Source organism: Elephas maximus, chromosome 8 (assembly GCF_024166365.1).
Source record: "Elephas maximus indicus isolate mEleMax1 chromosome 8, mEleMax1 primary haplotype, whole genome shotgun sequence".
Lineage (NCBI taxonomy): Eukaryota > Metazoa > Chordata > Mammalia > Proboscidea > Elephantidae > Elephas > Elephas maximus.
Genome location: NC_064826.1, coordinates 92,253,517 through 92,270,173, shown reverse-complemented (window position 1 = coordinate 92,270,173; position 16,657 = coordinate 92,253,517). Strand labels below are relative to the sequence as shown.

The 16,657-nt window shown below is 44.0% G+C and overlaps 1 protein-coding gene across 2 annotated transcripts in view; it reads right to left on the bottom strand.

Annotated features, from left to right (window-relative positions):
* The window catches only part of MINDY4 (MINDY lysine 48 deubiquitinase 4), a 158,354-nt gene that overhangs the window by 41,036 nt on the left and 100,661 nt on the right, over positions 1–16,657 (bottom strand). For both annotated transcript variants that reach the window (XM_049893532.1, XM_049893531.1), the window contains exon 13: positions 5,264–5,331. In XM_049893532.1, the coding sequence (XP_049749489.1) occupies positions 5,264–5,331 (68 nt within the window). The remainder of the gene's footprint in view (positions 1–5,263; positions 5,332–16,657) is intronic.

The window sequence follows — 16,657 nt, the reverse complement described above, 5'->3', positions numbered from 1 at the left end:
CCCAGTCACACCGCCACCACAGACTTACACACACTCACGTGGTATTTGCAAAGAACTGAGGTAGGCTCCTCAATCCCTACCCCATTTCTCCCTATGATTTTAGAGACTCTGTTGTCAACTGGGGCTACGAGGACTTGGTTCAATTACCCCAAGTTGTAATGGAGCACTCTGAAACATCATCGAGGGATTCTTTGGCAAAGCTGGACCTGAACCCAGAGCCAGAAGGCTGTCGGCCACCAGCTAGGTGTCCAGGTTGTGCTTGCAGAACTTGGGCTTCTCCAGAGGGGAGGCTCAGGGGCCGTGGTTGGGGATGGAAGAGGAGCAGGCAGGGGCTCTCCCACTCCCACGGCAGCTGCTTCAACCGGAGCAGTTCTACTGCACCTGCTTTGTAGAGTGAGCTTCAGGATACAGTTTGATTTTGAAAAAGAGGGAGAGGGAGAACTCATTTCACTGCAAAAAGAGTTTTAAAACCACTAGTCCAACCCCTCCCATTACAAATAAAGAAGCTAAGGCACAGGGTGGGCCAGTCCCACAGCTAGTTGGTAGCAGAGCTGAGATGGGAACGCAGCTGTCCTGACTCTGCATCTTCGCCGGTGCCAGGATGCTTCCATCCGACTCACCACCAGCCAACTGGGCTTCTCTGGACAGCCTCTCCCAGCAGCTGACCAGTGGTACTTGGCCTGGGTAGCACTTCATACTTGTGCGTCCAAATGTCCAGGAAGAAAGGCTTTTGCAAGCTGCTAACCCCCACGGGCAGGCAGGGGTGAGGTGGGTTTCTCTCAGCCCCAGGACTGTTATCATCAAAAAATGAACCACAACAAGCCTTCTGCCAAGCCTGGCACTGCTCCAGGAAGCCCAGGACAGGTGGGCCGGGGAGCCAAGGGGAGACCATTTGAGTGCAGTGTGACTGGCATGTGAGGAGCAGACCGTTACATGGGCTCCCCTCCTGAGATGCAAGAACAGCCTCTTCACAGAGCCCTTGGAAATGCCAGGAATGGTAATGTGTTGTTTGAAAGAATGTCAGCATGACCCTCTCACAGGAGCTCCGCAGCATCCCGACTCCAGGGTCACTCTCACCTGCTATCACTCCTGCCTTTCCCCTTGGGGCCGCCACCCCCTCAGAAGGCACCCCTGTACCAAAGGAGGACAAGTCCAACTTTGCTCGGGGGCTCTCATCTCCGGCAGGGCCATGGGAGCATGGGGTGGTCAAGCAGCCAGGTGTCCACCCTGGGTCTCCCCAGGTCTAGAGGGAGCAAGGATCCAGAGAAGTCCAGGAAGGCACATGTCTTAGTTTCTTAGTACTGCTATACAGAAATATCACAGGTGGGTGGTTTTAAAGAACAGAAATTTATTTTCTCACAGTTTAAGAGGCTGTTGTTGTGTGCCAGCAAGTCGATTCCAACTCACAGTGACCCTACAGGACAGAGTAGAACTGCCCCATAGGGTTTCCAAGACTGTAAATCTTTAGGGAAGCAGACTGACACATCTTTCTCCCTCAGAGCAGCTGGTGGGTTCAAACTGCTGACCTCTGAGTTAGCAGCCAAGTGCTTAACCACTGTGCAACCAGGACTCCTTGTTTCAGAGAAGTCAGAATTCAGAGCACTGGCTCTTAGGGGGAGGCTTTCTCTGTCATCTCTGAAAGAAAATGTCTCTGTTTCTGTAGACCTGGCATTTCTCAATTCCTTGGCAGTCTCCACGTAGCATGTATCTTCCCCTCCATTTGTGTTTGCTTGTCTCTGGGTCTAATCTGGAACTCTGGTGGCACAGTGGTTAAGAGCTATGACTGCTAACCAAAAAGTCAGCAGTTTGAATCCACCAGCTGCTCTTTAGAAACCCTATGGGGCAGTTCTACTCTGTCTTATAGGGCTGCTATGACAGCAATGGATTTGGTGTCTAATCTGCTCTTTTTTAATCTCAAAAGTGGTTAGGTTTAAGACACACCTTGCACTGATACGACCTCATGAACATAACAAAGAAAACCTTTTTTCCAAGTGAGATTACATCCACAAGTATGAGGGTTAGGATTCCAACACATATTTTGGGGGGACACAGTGCAGGTGCCCCAAGGCCTGCCTCCTTCCTCCCCTGGTGCCCTCAGATGGTCTAAGTAAAATTTTTCTTGAATTTGAACAACTCATTTTGGGACCTTTTTAAGTACACAGTCTGGATTGCTCACTCCCAAGTCAGGGATTGATTCCCCCTTCTTTTTTTATGCCCCTCCAAGCAACAGCCCACAGGGTTCAGGCAGTTCATTCATCCCAGGAAGTGCTTGCCAAGAGTGAGTGTCCCCAAAGGTGGACCAGTCACAAGCCCAAGGACTTCCCAAGATGGCAACATGGCCTACACCAGGAGGCACCAAGCCAAGACTGAGGGCAAGAAAAGACAGGAGGGGACACAGGGAACCTGTCCAGAGTTAGTCTGGGATAGGATCACCCTGGAAGTGGCCATTATTCAGGGTTTGCTGCCCCCCAGGAGCCGGCAAGCACGTGACATGTATTTCTTCATTTCGTCCTGTGAGGCAGGTATTACATCCCCCTGGTACAGAGGAAGAAACTCAAGCTCAAAAGAGTCATTTGCTCACATTCATAGAAAGTCAGGCCTCAGAATTGAATGTTTTACTCCTGAACTTTAAACAGCAAACAAAAGAGCCAGTTTGGGGCCCAGCCTGCCCAGGGTGAGCCAGGATCCACCAGCTTCTCATGTGTAACCTTGGAGCAAGCTATTGACTCTCTCTGGGCTTTCTTTCCTCATCTGAAAAATAAGATGATCACAATTGTAATAGTTCCCACTGACTATGGTTGTTAACAGAGATTAAACGTTTCACGGGTAAAATGTTAAGGCAAGAGGTCTAGCACATGAGAAGCCCCAATACATGTTGTTTGCAATTTTTCTGTCTGCAACTAGGACTTCTTTTATCATCTTCTTAGATGAGGGGGAAGGGAGACAACAGAGATGAGACCAAACCAAACCAATGCCCTGCAGGTCCAACACTAAAGCAGGTGTCCACCAGGTCCTCTTGGAAGATGGAGGCCCAGGGTCTCCAAAGCTTCCCCCACTGCCAACGGGAGGCCTCAAGACCCTCTGCCTCCAGGACCCAGGGGACTTTCTCAGGGCTTGGGGGAAAGGGATTGTTATTTCCCTGCTCTCTCCTTCCCTGGAGAGAAGGAGAGCTGACTCCAGTTGAACCACGCGTGTGCTTGTGTGTGTGTGTGTGCACATGGGTGTGTGTGTGTTGGCAGAGAGGGGAGAGACAGGCAGGACCCTGATTTCAGGCCCCTTAGCATGAGGCTGTGTAGGTCCAGCAAGGTGGCCTCCCCACACCAGCTCCCGCAGGTGCTGCAGCCTGCACAGGGGCTGACTCAGCCTGGCTTGGTTGGATGGGGTAGGGGAGGGGGCAGAAGAAGCTCCAGTTCTCCAGTAGCCCTGATATGGGGCCTTGAAGGTCCTTTGAGATGGCTAGGCCTGGCAGAACCACTTCCTACGGGAGCGCCTATGGAAACAGGGTAACCAACTCTGGGATGGCTGTGCTAGTGACCACCAAAGCAGAGCCCCTCACAGCCAGAGGGACCCTGCACAAATGGGGAAGCTGAGGTCAAGAGGGTCACATGTAAGGCCTTACTACAAGGCCTGGCCTTCTGAGAGCTCAACTTCCCACTCAGAGAGCTCAGAGGGTCTCCCTTATACCCAGAGGCCCCCACCCTACCCTAACCACCCAGGGATTAGCAAACGCAGACCTGGGGAGAGACAGCGAGGCTTATATTCTCCACACATGTGAGCCCAGGCCAAGAATGAATCATATCATTATGGCAAGATTAGAAGAAAAGTGCTGTTAGAAATGCTGTGTACACACACGCATTTAACAAGGTCAGGAGCAGCACGTAGCAGGCAGGCCAGCAGCATGGGCCAGAACCACGCATCCTCTCCTCCAGCAGCAGAGGCCTCAGGAAACACAGACAGGGCTGTCCAGGCCCTACAGTGGGAAATAGGTGTGTCTCCTTCCATACCCACTCACCCGCTTGGGCACCCACAGCTACTTGTCCCACCACCCTACTCCACAGGGCCCACCTGCTTAGAGTTTTTCTCAAATCTTCCCCCACTGTGTCATTTTGTTGTTGTTGTCAGCTGCCATCAAGTCACCTCCAACTCATAGCGACCCCATGGGCAATGGAACAAATTCTGCCCAGTCCTGCTCCATCCCCATGATTGGGTACAAATTGGGCCATTGTAACCCACAGAGTTTTCATTGGCTGATTTTCAGAAGTACATACCAGGCCTTTCTTCCTAGTCCATCTTAGCCTGGAAGCTCCCCTAAAACCTGTTCAGCATCATAGCAACATACAAACCTCCACTGACAGACAGGTCAAGTTGACTGCACATGAGGCGCATTGACTGGGAATCAAACCCAGCTCTCCGCGTGGAAGGTGAGAACTCTACCACTGAACCATCACTGCCCTCATGCCCGCCATATACTCCCCAAAAGTAAAAATCATTCTTCCAAGTCCCCATGCCCTCCAGAGTCTGTTCTCTGCTTAGAATTGAATGGGACAATTAGATGTACCTTACAAAACTATTAATCTGCTGTGAATCCACAGCCTTCCCTGTAACACACTGCCCAGTGACACATGCAGATAAGAAGCCTGGCGAGCTTCTGGGAAATGAGTGCAGTGCAGGAAGGTGGTGCTGGGTCAGCCTAGGAGGCCACTTTGATAAGGACACATTGAGTAATTGCTGCCTGTTAGAGATCTTGCTCATGGGGTCAAGCAGGAAAGGTCAGGTACAAGCAGTCTTCCCAGTTTTCCCTGTTTCCAAGGCCTCTATTCAGAGGCTGGCCTGGACATCCCCTTGAAGCCTCCAGGACTATTCTGGCCTCCAAAGAATCCACCCTCCCCAACCCTTTGGGGCCCTCTGTCAGCTCTCGGGCCTCGCCCTCAGTGGTTCAGCACTCCACATGCTTGACTGTGCACATACTACAGTTCCACTGGGGGAATATCTCAGATCATCCTATACCCCTAGCACATCTGGGGACACCACAGAGAAGGCAGCACAGAACCAAGTGTATGTAGAATGAAACTGCCCACTCTCCTCCACCCACCAACTTTCCCCAACTCCACGGCTCCAGTCATCCTCTCACTAATACTGACTAAGCCCCCACTGTGCACCAAGCACTGCTGTAGGCCCTGGGGAGGCAGCAGAGAACAGGACAAGTCCCTGGCCCATGGAGTTTACCCCTGTGTGCACTTCCCAGAGGGAGGAGGGTACTTACAGCTCTGTGGACCTGGACAGGATGGCAGAGAGGGTGAGCAGGATGCATCCGTAAGGACCTGCCTCAAACTGTGGGGGAGAGAAAAGAATGAGCACCCATGAAGTTCCACTTCCCTCTGTTCAGGCCCAACCCCTCTGTGGCCCTAAGCCAGCCAGCCCTGGAGGTTGCCATGTAGCCCTAGGCATGGTAGGGCTCTGACCCCTGGAAAGATGGGGAGCCACCAGCTTGAATGGTGATGTGGGCCCACAGAGACATCTGCACCCACTGAATTCTCCAAGCTGTCAATACACAGCAGGGGCAGCCTCCATTACTTTGATGTGCAAGTGTCTGAAACTTGCATTGGCAGGGAGAAGCCAAGATGGTGGACTAGTCAGACCCACCATACCATCCCTCTACAACAAAGACCCAAGATTCAAAGTGAAACATGCAGATAACAATCCTGGAACCCTGAACATCAAAAAGGAAGGATAAAGAACTGAATCAAACACTGCCTGGAAGAAAAAATTGAATGAACGCAGACAAAGAGGAGTGGTACAGAGCAGAGGGGCTCTTCCAGGCATCCTGGCTCAGCCTGGGCATCTTGGGACAAAGCCAGCAGCAACCCCAGGTGAGGCATACCGGAAGGAAACTTCACAGAATGCTCATAAGAGATAGAGAAACTATATAAACACACCCAGAGAGAAGTAAGCTGAGCAGATCATGATTCAAATCTAAGGAAGGAAAACACAGGAAAGGGAGAATTCCAGGGATCCTGCTATCCACAGAGCATGGAGGGAGTCAGGATCCAGAGTAAGGTATACTCAAAAGCGGTGGTTCCTGACCTCCAGAATGGGTGACACACATGAGGCAGTGGAACAACAGAGTATCAGCAGGAGTTCCCCCACATGACCAGACCTTGAGTGGCCCTCCTCGCACTTGTTCAGGGTCAGACTCCAACTACTGGCTTCAAAATAAAAGGCGGTATAATGGTGCAGCTACAGAACTTCCACATGGAGAGGAAGTCAAGGCGATATCAAGCTATAACAGACTGTTTTAAACTTAGGAAGATAGGGTAAATTTCAGGGTAATCACAAAGAAAATTAACCTACTCACTAAAATAAAAAAGAAGAAAACCATAAAGACTCAGCAAACACAAAATAAACAACAACAAAGGAAATGAAAAGGAAATCCATAAACAAAAAGAACTCAATACAGAAAAGTAAGTGGAACAAAGAAACCGTCATCATCACAAAAAAAAAGCACAACCAAATGACAGCAGTAAATTCACACTTATTGATAATCACACTGAATGTAAATGGGTTAAATGTACCAGTCAAGAAACAGAATGGATGAAAAAAAATGACCTGTCAATATGTTCCCTACAAGAAACACACTGTAGACACAAACATAAAAATAAGCTAAAAATCAAAGGATGAAGAAAAATATATCAAGTAAACAGTCGCGAAAAAAGAACAGGTGTGGCAGTATTAATTTCTGACAAAAATAGACCTTAAAGCAAAATCCAACATGAGAAACAAGGAGGGGCACTATATAATGATTAAAGGGTCAATCAGCAAAAGAGGATGTAACTATAATATTAATAAATATTTATGCACCCAATGACAAAGCTCCAAAAAACATAAACACTAACAAAACTGAAGACAGACAATTCACTTTAACACACCACTTTCGAGAAAGGACAGAACTAGAAAGAAACTCAACAAACATACAGAAGATCTAAATATCACCATCAAGCAACTTGATCCCATACACATATATGGAACACTCTATTCAACAGCACATACACATTCTTCCCCAACTCACTTGGATCATCCTCCAGAATAGAACATGTTCTAGGCCACAAAGCAGCCTCAATAAATCAAAAAATATCAGAAGAATACAGCACATCTACTCAGATCACAACACTATAAAATTAGAAATCGGTAACAGGAAAAACATGAAAAAGAACATCGAATACATGGAAACTGAATAATGCTTTGCTTAAAAATCATTGCATAATAGAAGAAATTAAAAATGAAATAAGAAGTGTTCTTAGAATCAAACAGGGATGAAAACACAACATACCAACACCTTTGGGACACAGCAAAAGTGGTGCTCAGAGGTCAATTTACAGAAATAAATGCAATAGAAGGGCCAAAATCAAAAAAGAAGGGCCAAAATCAAGACCTTAACCCTACAACTCAAACAAATAGAAAAAGAACAGTAAAGGAAGCCCACAGCCAGCAGAAGAAAACAAATAATAAAGATTAGAGCAGAAATAAATGAATCGGAAAACAGAAAAACAATCGAAAGAATCAAGACTAGACATAGTTCTTTGAAAAGACTAATAAAATCAATAAACCACTGGGCAGACTGACAAAAGAAAAAAAAGTAGAAGGTACAAATAACCCAAATAAAAAATGAGATGAGCGGCATTACAAAAGAACCAACTGAAATAAAATGGATCATAAAAGTATTATGAAAAAATACACTCCAACAAATTTGAAAATCTAGAAGAAATGGAAGAATTTCTAGAAACACACTATCTACACAAACTAAAACAAACTGAGGTAGAAAATCTGAACAGACCCATAACAAAAGAAGAAGTTGAAAAGGTCATTTAAAAAAAGCTCCCAACAACAACAAAAAGCCCTGGCCCAGACAGTTTCACTGGAGAATTCTATAAAATATTCAGAGAAGAGTTGGCACCAATAATATAATACTCAAAGTATGCCAGAACATAGAAAAGGAAGGAGTACTCTTGAATTCATTCTTTGAAGCCAGTATAACCCTGATACTAAAACCAGGCAAAGGTACCACTAAAAAAAAAAAAAAAATTATAGACCAACATCCTTTACGAATATAGATGCAATAATTCCCAACAAAATTGTAACCCAGAATACAGCAGCATATCGGAAAAATAATACATCATGGCCAAGAGGGATTCATACCATGTATGCAAGGATGGCTCAAAACTAGAAGATCAATCAACATAATCACCACATGAATAAAACAAAGAATGATAATCACATGATCATTTCAATCAGTGCAGAAAACACATTTGATAAAATCCAACGCCCATTCTTGGTAAAAACTCTAAGCACATAGGAATAGAAGGCAAATTCTTCAACATAATTAAGAGCCAATATACAAAACCAACAGCCAACATTATTCTCAATGGAGAGAGACCAAAAGCATTTCCCTTGAAAACAAAAACCAGACAAGGATGCCCCTTATCACTACTCTTATTCAATACTGTACTGGAAGTCCTGGCTAGAGCAATAAGCCAAGAAAGGGGAATAAAAGGCATACAAATTGGTAAGGAAGGGGTAAAAATATCTCTCTATTTGCAGATGATATGATCATATACATAGAAAATCCCAGAAACTCCACAAGAAAATTACTGGAACAAATAGAATTCAGCAAAGTGGCAGGGTATAAGATCAACATGCAAAAATCAGTTGGATTCCTCTACACGAACAGAATTCTGAAAAGAAAATCAGAAAAACAATACCATTTACAATAGCCCTCAAAAAGATGAAATATTTAGGAGTAAGTCTAACTAGAGACATAAAAGACTTATACAAAGAAATCTACAAAACGCCACTGCAAGAAACAAAAAGAGACTTATAGAAAAACACACCATGCTCATGGACAGGAAGACTTAATATTGTGAAAATGGCAATACTACCCAAAGTGGTCTACAAACATAATGCAATCCTCATTCAAATTCCAACATCATTGTTTAATGAGATGGAAAGCCTAATCACCAACTTCATACGGAAAGGAAAGAGGCCCCAGATAAGCAAAGCATTACTGAAGAAGAAGAACAAAGTCGGAGGCCTCAATCTCCTCAATCTCAGAACCTACTATACAGTCACAGTAGTCAAAACGTCTGGTACTGGTACAACGAGAGACACTTAGACCAATAGAGCAGAACTGAGAACCCAGATGTAAATCCATGCACCTATGGACAGCTGATCTTCAACAAAGGGTCAAAGTCCATTAAGTGGGGAAGAAAAATGAAACAAGACTCATATCTCACACCTATGCAGAAACTAACTCAAAATGGATAAAGACCTAAATGTAAAATCTACAATTATAAAGATCATGGAAGAAAAAATATGAAAAATCCTAGGGGCCTTAATATATGGCATAATTAGAATAACAAACATAACTAAAAGTGCAAACAGCATAAGATAAACTAGATAACTAGAATCTCCTAAAAAATAAACACTTATGCTCATCAAAAGACTTCACAAAAGAGTAAAAGTAGAACATACAGACTGGGAAAAAATCTTTTGCTATGATATCTGACACGGGTCTAATTTCTAAAATTTATAGAAAACTTCAAGACCTCAACAACAAAAAGACAAACAACCCAATTTAAAAATGGGCAAAGGACATGAACAGACACTTCACCAAAGAAGACACTGAGGTGGCTAACATACACATGAAGGAATGCTTGTGATTATTAGCCATTGTTAACCTACTGCCGTCGAGGCAAATCTGACTCATAGTGACTTGCAAATCAAAACTACACTGAGATACCATCTCACCCTGACAATAATGGCACTGATCCAAAAAAACATAAAACAATACACACTTGCAAGGTTTTGGGAATCTTAGAACTATTATACACTGCTGGTGGAAATGTAAAATGGTACAACCATTATGGAAAATGGTATGGAGCTTCCTTAAAAAGTTAGAAATACCATATGAACCAGCAATTCCACTCCTAGGTATATATCCTAAATAAATAAGAGCCATGACATGAATAGACATATGCACACCCATGTTCACTGCAGCATTATTCATTATAGCAAAATTATGGAAACAACATAAGTGCCCATCAACAGATGAATGGATAAACTGTAGTATATACACACAACGGAATACTATGCAATGATAAAGGATAATGACAAATCCAAAAAACACCTCACAACATGGATGAATTTGGAGGGCACTATGCTGAGTGTGGGGCCCTGTGGCATGGTGGTTAAGAACTACAGCATGCTACAGATGCTAACCAAAAGGTCGGCAGTTCAAGTCCACCAGCCACTCCTTAGAAACCCTATGGAGCAGTTCTACTCTGTCCTATACGGTCACTATGAGTCAGAATCAACTCAACACCAATGCATTTATGCTGAGTAAAATAAGTCAATCACAAAAGGACAAATATTGTAAAATAGTGAAGAAAAGGTTTACACACAGAAATATTTTTTGATGGTTACCATCAAACATGTAATCAAGATGCATTGATTATTACCGGTGATTAGAATGCGAAAGTTGGAAACAAACAAGAACGTTCAGAAGTTGGAAAATATGGCCTTGGTGATAGAAAGGACACCAGAGATCGAATGATATAATCTTGTAAGACCAATGACTTACTCATTGCGAAAACCTTTTTCAACAGCATAAACGGTGACTATACATGTAGACCTGGCTGGATAGAATACACAGGAATCAAATTGACTACATCTGTAGAAATAGATAATGGAGAAGTTCAATATTATCAGTCAGAACAAGGCCAGAGGCTGACTACAGAACAGATCATCAATTGCTCATATAAAAGTTCAAGCTCAAGCTGAAGAAAATTAAAACCAGTCCACGAGAGCCAAAGTACAAACTTGAGTATATCCCATCTGAATTTAGAGACCCTATAGACTTGAAACATTGAACACCAATGACTGTAGGCCAGAAGAGTTGTGGAAAGACATCTTCATATAGGAAGAAAGCAAAAGGTCATTTAAAAGACAAGAAAGAAAAACCCAAAATGAATGTCAGAAGACACTCTGAAACTTGCTTTTGAACTTAAAGTAGTTAAAGCGAATGGAAGAAATGGTGAAGTAAAAGAGCTAAAGAGAAAGTTTCAAAGGGTAGCTGGAGAAAACAAAGTAAAGTATTATAATGAAATACATAAAGACCTGGAGTTAGAAAACCAAAAAGGAAAACACGCACAGCATTTCTCAAGTTGAAAGAACTGAAGAAAAAAATTCAAGCCTCAAGTGTAATATTGAAGGATTCTACCGGGAATATATTGAACAACCCAGGACACATCAAAAGAAGATGGAAGGAATACACAGAGTCACTCTACCCAAAAGAACTGGTCAACGTTCAACCATTTCAGGAGGTAGCCTGAGATCAAGAACCGATGGTATTGAAGGAAGAAGTCCAAGCTACACTGAAGGCGATGGTGAAAAATAAGGCTCCAAGAACTGACAGAATGACAATTGAGATGTTTTAACAAATAAATGCAATGCTGGAACTCTTCACTCATCTATTCCAAGAAATTTGGAAGACAGCTACCTGGCCAACAGGCTGGAAGAGATTCTTATTTGTGCCCATTCCAAAGAAAGGTGATCCAACAGAATGCGGAAATTATCAAACAATATCATTAATATCATGTGCAAGTAAAATTTTGCTAAAGATAGTTCATAAGCAGTTGCAGGAGTACATTAACAGGGAACTGCCAGAAACTCAAGCCAGATTCAGAAAAGGACATACAGCAAGGGATATAACTGAAGATGTCAGATGGATCTTGGCTGAAAGCAGAGAACACCAGAAAGATGTTTACCTGTGTTTTATTGACTATGCAAATGCATTCGACCGTGTGGATCATAACGAATCAACATTATGAAGAATGGGATTTCAGAACACTTACTTGTGCTCATGAGAAACCTGTACATAGACCAAGAGGCAGTCATTCAAACAGAATGAGGGGATGTTGCATGGTTTAAAATCAGGAAAGATGTGTATCAGGATTGTATCCTTTCACCACACCTATTCAATCGGTATGCTGAGCAAACAGTCCTAGTAGCTGGACTATACGAAGAAGAATACAGTATCAGGATCAGAGAAAGACTCACTAACAACCTATGATATGCAGATGACACAATCTTGCTTGCTGAAGGTGAAGAGGCCTTGAAGCACTTACCGATGAAGCTCAAAGACAACAGCTTTCAGTAAGGATTATGCCTCAACATAAAGAAAACAAAAATCCTCAGAACTAGACCAATAAGCAACATCATGATATATGGAGAAAAGATTGAAGTTGTCAAGGATTTCATTTGATTTAGATCCATAATCAACACCCACGGAAGTCTCAGTCAAGAAGTCAAACAACATATTACATTAGGCAAGTCTGCTGCAAAAGACCTCTTTATTAAAGTGTTAAAAAAAACAAGATGTCATTTTGAGGACTAAGATGCACCTGACCCAAGCCAAGGTATTTTCAATTGCCACATATGCATTCAAAAGCTGGGCAATGAATAGGGAAGTCTGAAAAAGAATTGATGCCTTTGAATTATGGTGTTGGTGAAGGATATTGAATATACCATGAACTGCCAGAAGAACAAACAAATCCGTCTTGGAAGGACAGCCAGAATTCTCCTTAGAAGAAGGATGGTGAGGCTTCGTCTTATGTACTTTGGACATGTCACCAGGAGGGACCAGTCCCTGGAGAAGAACATCGTGCTTGATAAAGTAGAGGGTGAGCAAAAAAGAGGAAGACCCTCAACGAGATGGACTGACACAGTTCTTGCAAAAATAGGTTCAAACAGCAAATACTGAGAATGGTGCAGGATTCAGCAGTGTTTTGTTCTGTTGTACATAGGGTCGCTATGAGTTGGAACTGACTCCGAGGGACTTAACGACAACAACAGGGCTGGGAGGAGGAGGGAGGGAGAATCACTAACTAGACAATAGACAGATGTTAACTTTGGTGAAGGAAAAGGCAGTACACAATATGGGGGGAGTCAGCACAACATAACCAAGGCAAGGGTACATAAGAATAAAAGGCAATGAAGGTAAATGCTATAATATATAACAATAGCAACAAACAATAGTTTGTGAGTGGATACATAGGTAGATATGTATGCCAAATAGGTGTGCGAGGGTGTATGGGAGTACACCCATGTGCCTATATAGGTTTGGCTGTGGATAGTTCTACATACATATTTGTATATCCCGCATGTATGTTCATATATATAACAGAACACACAGGGGGCACAGTCATGGAAACATCCTAGACATAACCAAACACCTCACAGAACTGAGTTACTGGGCTTGAAGGCTAAGGACCATAGGTCCTGGGGACATCTAGGTCAATTAGCATAAACATAGTTCATAAAGAAAACTTTCTACTTCCTACTTTGGTGAGTAGTGTCTGGGCTCTTAAAAGCCTGCGAGCAGCCATCTAAGATAGAACTATTAGTCTCTTTCCATCCAGAGCAAAGGAGAGTGAAGAAAACCAAAGATACAAGGAAATAATTAGTCCAAAGAAATAATGGATCACAGGAACCACAGCCTTCACCAGCCTGAGACTAAAAGAACTAGATGGTGCCCAGCTACCACTGCCTATCACTCTGATCAGGATCACAATAGAAGGTCCTGGTTAGAGTGAGGAAAAAAAAATATAGAACAAAATTCAAATTCATAAAAAAGACCACATTTGCTGGTCTGAGAGAGACTGGAGGAACCCCCAAGACTATGGCCCTTAGACACCCTTCTAACTTGGAACTGAAGCCATTCCTGGAGATCACCTTTTAGTCAAATAACAGACAAGCCTATAAAAGGAACAATAATGCCTGTGAGGAAAGTGCTCCTTAGAACAATCATCTACATGAGCCTAAAAGGCCAACATCTGCCCGGACGCAAAGATGAGAAGGCAGGAAGGGACAGGAAAACTGGAGGAATGGAAATGGGGAACTCAGGGTGGTAATGGGGAGAGTGCTGACCCATTGTGGGGAGTGCAACCTATGTCATGGAACAATTTGTGTATAAACTATTGAATGGAAAACTAATTTGCTTTGTAAACCTTCCTATAAAGCACAGTTTAAAAAAATGAAACATGCATTGTCACATCTAGAACTTCTAACTGACCTATGAGATAAGAACTACTGTTACTGTCAGCAGCACAGCTGGGCTGCCAGGGGAGGTCCATCCGATTCCAAGCCCCTTACCCTCGAGAGCTGGGCTGCCTGAGAGCAGCAGAGAGCATGTTTAGAGCAGAGTTGGGATCTGGGTGAAGTGAGCAAGGTGAGCCGTGTACACGCAGGAATGGGTCTTGTCCTTTTTTAGTTTTTTGATATTTTGTTCATCAAGGATTTTTTCAGTTAATTTTGATTTTTTAAATATTTCATTAAAATATTATTTATCTTGATGACTGAGTTTTTTGGCACGCCTTTAAATCTTGCACCTGAGGTAAGCACCTCACTTGCCTCCCCCAGTCCTGTCCCTGGCTTGAAGCACAGACCCTGGACCTGGCTGCCTGACTTAAATCCTGGCTCTGCCACTCCTAGCTAGGTGATCACGGACCTTAACTTGTCAGTCTTCTCATCTGTAAAACAAGAGTCATAACAGTATCTGCCATCATCAGATTATTGCAAAGACTGAGTGAGTTAATAGAACAGGGCCTGGCACCTGTGTTAGCTGTCAGCATTACACTGGCTCTGCACTGCCCTCAGTCCAGTAAGCCCACCTGCTACAGCCTACCAGGATGGACCATGTCACTCTTGCTCCCCAGAGAAACACCTTTCCCCAGCTACAAGTCAGTATGAAGGCCTCACTCATTCCTCTTTGGAAATGATACTACTCCTTGTAAACTGTGGTTGGAGATGCTGCCTGTTACAATAGTCAGGGCTCCTTAAGTGAAGATCTGTGTAATCAATTTCTTGTCAATACTAGAACAGTCAATGAGAATTGTGTAATTTGTCATGTTTTCCTTTTTTCCCTTGGCTGCCAGGAAGCTCAGAGCCTAATAGGGTGCTCAACCGTGGTGACTCTTTGAACTCAATCTTCGGAAAAAATTATCTTTTTTCTTCTTCAAAATACAGTCTTTCTTTTCATTCATTAATTCATTCATCAGTACATCAGTCATTCAAAAACAAAAATTCACTGAATGCACTTCCTGTGCCAAGCAGATCCTCCAGGCTAAGGTTATACTTGTGAGGCAGGTGGACGTGGATCTGCCCTTATGGGGTAGTAACTCAAGGAAGAAAGAATAAGCAACTCGAAAAGAGTAGGGAAGGGGCTCTGCTCTGATAGGAAATACAGGGTCCTCTGGAAACATACAGGAAGAGTCAGTAACACAATTTTTGTGTTCGGGGGCGGGGGGGAGTCTGCCAAAGAAGGCTTTCTGGAGGAAATGGTGTCTAAACAGAAACCGAAGGGACAAGCAGGCATGAGAAGAGAGGGGAATGCGGTTCCAGGCAAGAGGAAAAGCTCTTGCAAAGGACCAGGGGAAAGAGAGGGCAAGTTTACTGTGGCTGGTGCACAGAAGAGCCCTGAGTACGTCATGTTTCATATACGCAACTTCAAATCTTTTCGGAAGTAGAAATGGAATGAATGAATAAACCAGAATCTTAAATCAACCGTATCTTAACTCTGTGATCTTGGGCCAGTTACTTTGCTTCTGTTGTCCTCAGTTTCCCCATTTACAAAGCAAGGATCTGAACGCCCACCTTGCATGTTTCCTCAGGTTACTGTGGACATACTATGAGACAGTGTCTGTGGAAGTAGTCTGAAAACTGCACAGGGTGACACAGGCCTGGGAGGACTTAGGCCACCATCACCCTTGTCACAACTCCAATACAGACTCTCATGGTACCTTGGGGAAGTTGCAAAGCTTGCTTTGTGTCTGTTTCCCCTTCTGTAATGCCTACATACTTTTGCCCCTAACTTACACATTATCTTGGAGAAGCAGCTTTCTCAGTCTGTTTCCCTTCTGCCATGCCTGCCATGTCCACTTACTTTCAGGACCGCAATGAAGTCGTGGACCCAGAAGCCCGCTGTAAGCGCTAACTCTCTATGTAAATGTAGTGGGGTATTATTACTGTGAAGGAGCCCTGTGGGCACAACAGTTAAGTGCTTGGCTGCAAACCAAAGGGTTGGCGGTTCAAGCCCACCCAACAGCTCCACAGGAGAAAGACCTGGTGATCTGCTTTTGTAAAGATTACAGCCTAGAAAACCCTATGGGGCAGTTCTTCTCTATAACACGCTGTTGCTATGAGCTGCAATCTACTCAAAGGTACCCATCAACAACATTATAACTGCTACATGCCAGCGATTTCCACAGCCCGTGGAAAACCCTCAAGGAGACCTAGCCTGGGCCTGGTCATGTCCCTCCATTCCACATGGTTAAGTGAGGGAGCAGGCGGTGGAGAAATGGCCTCTGTTGGCCCTTGGTGAAACAGAGCTGAATGGCACCAATATCCCATCTTGCTTTAAAAACATTTATTTAAAGTTATCAAATTCAAGCTGCCAGGACACAGGAGGCCCCAGGCCAACTCGCCTGCACTGAAAAGCAGGCCCAGGCAGGCAACTGGGCCAGAAACCACAGGCAAGGTCCGGGAAAGGGTCTGGTGCCACTGGGGAAGGACGGGCCGTTCTTCCCGCCTGGGTCTGTGGCCCTGG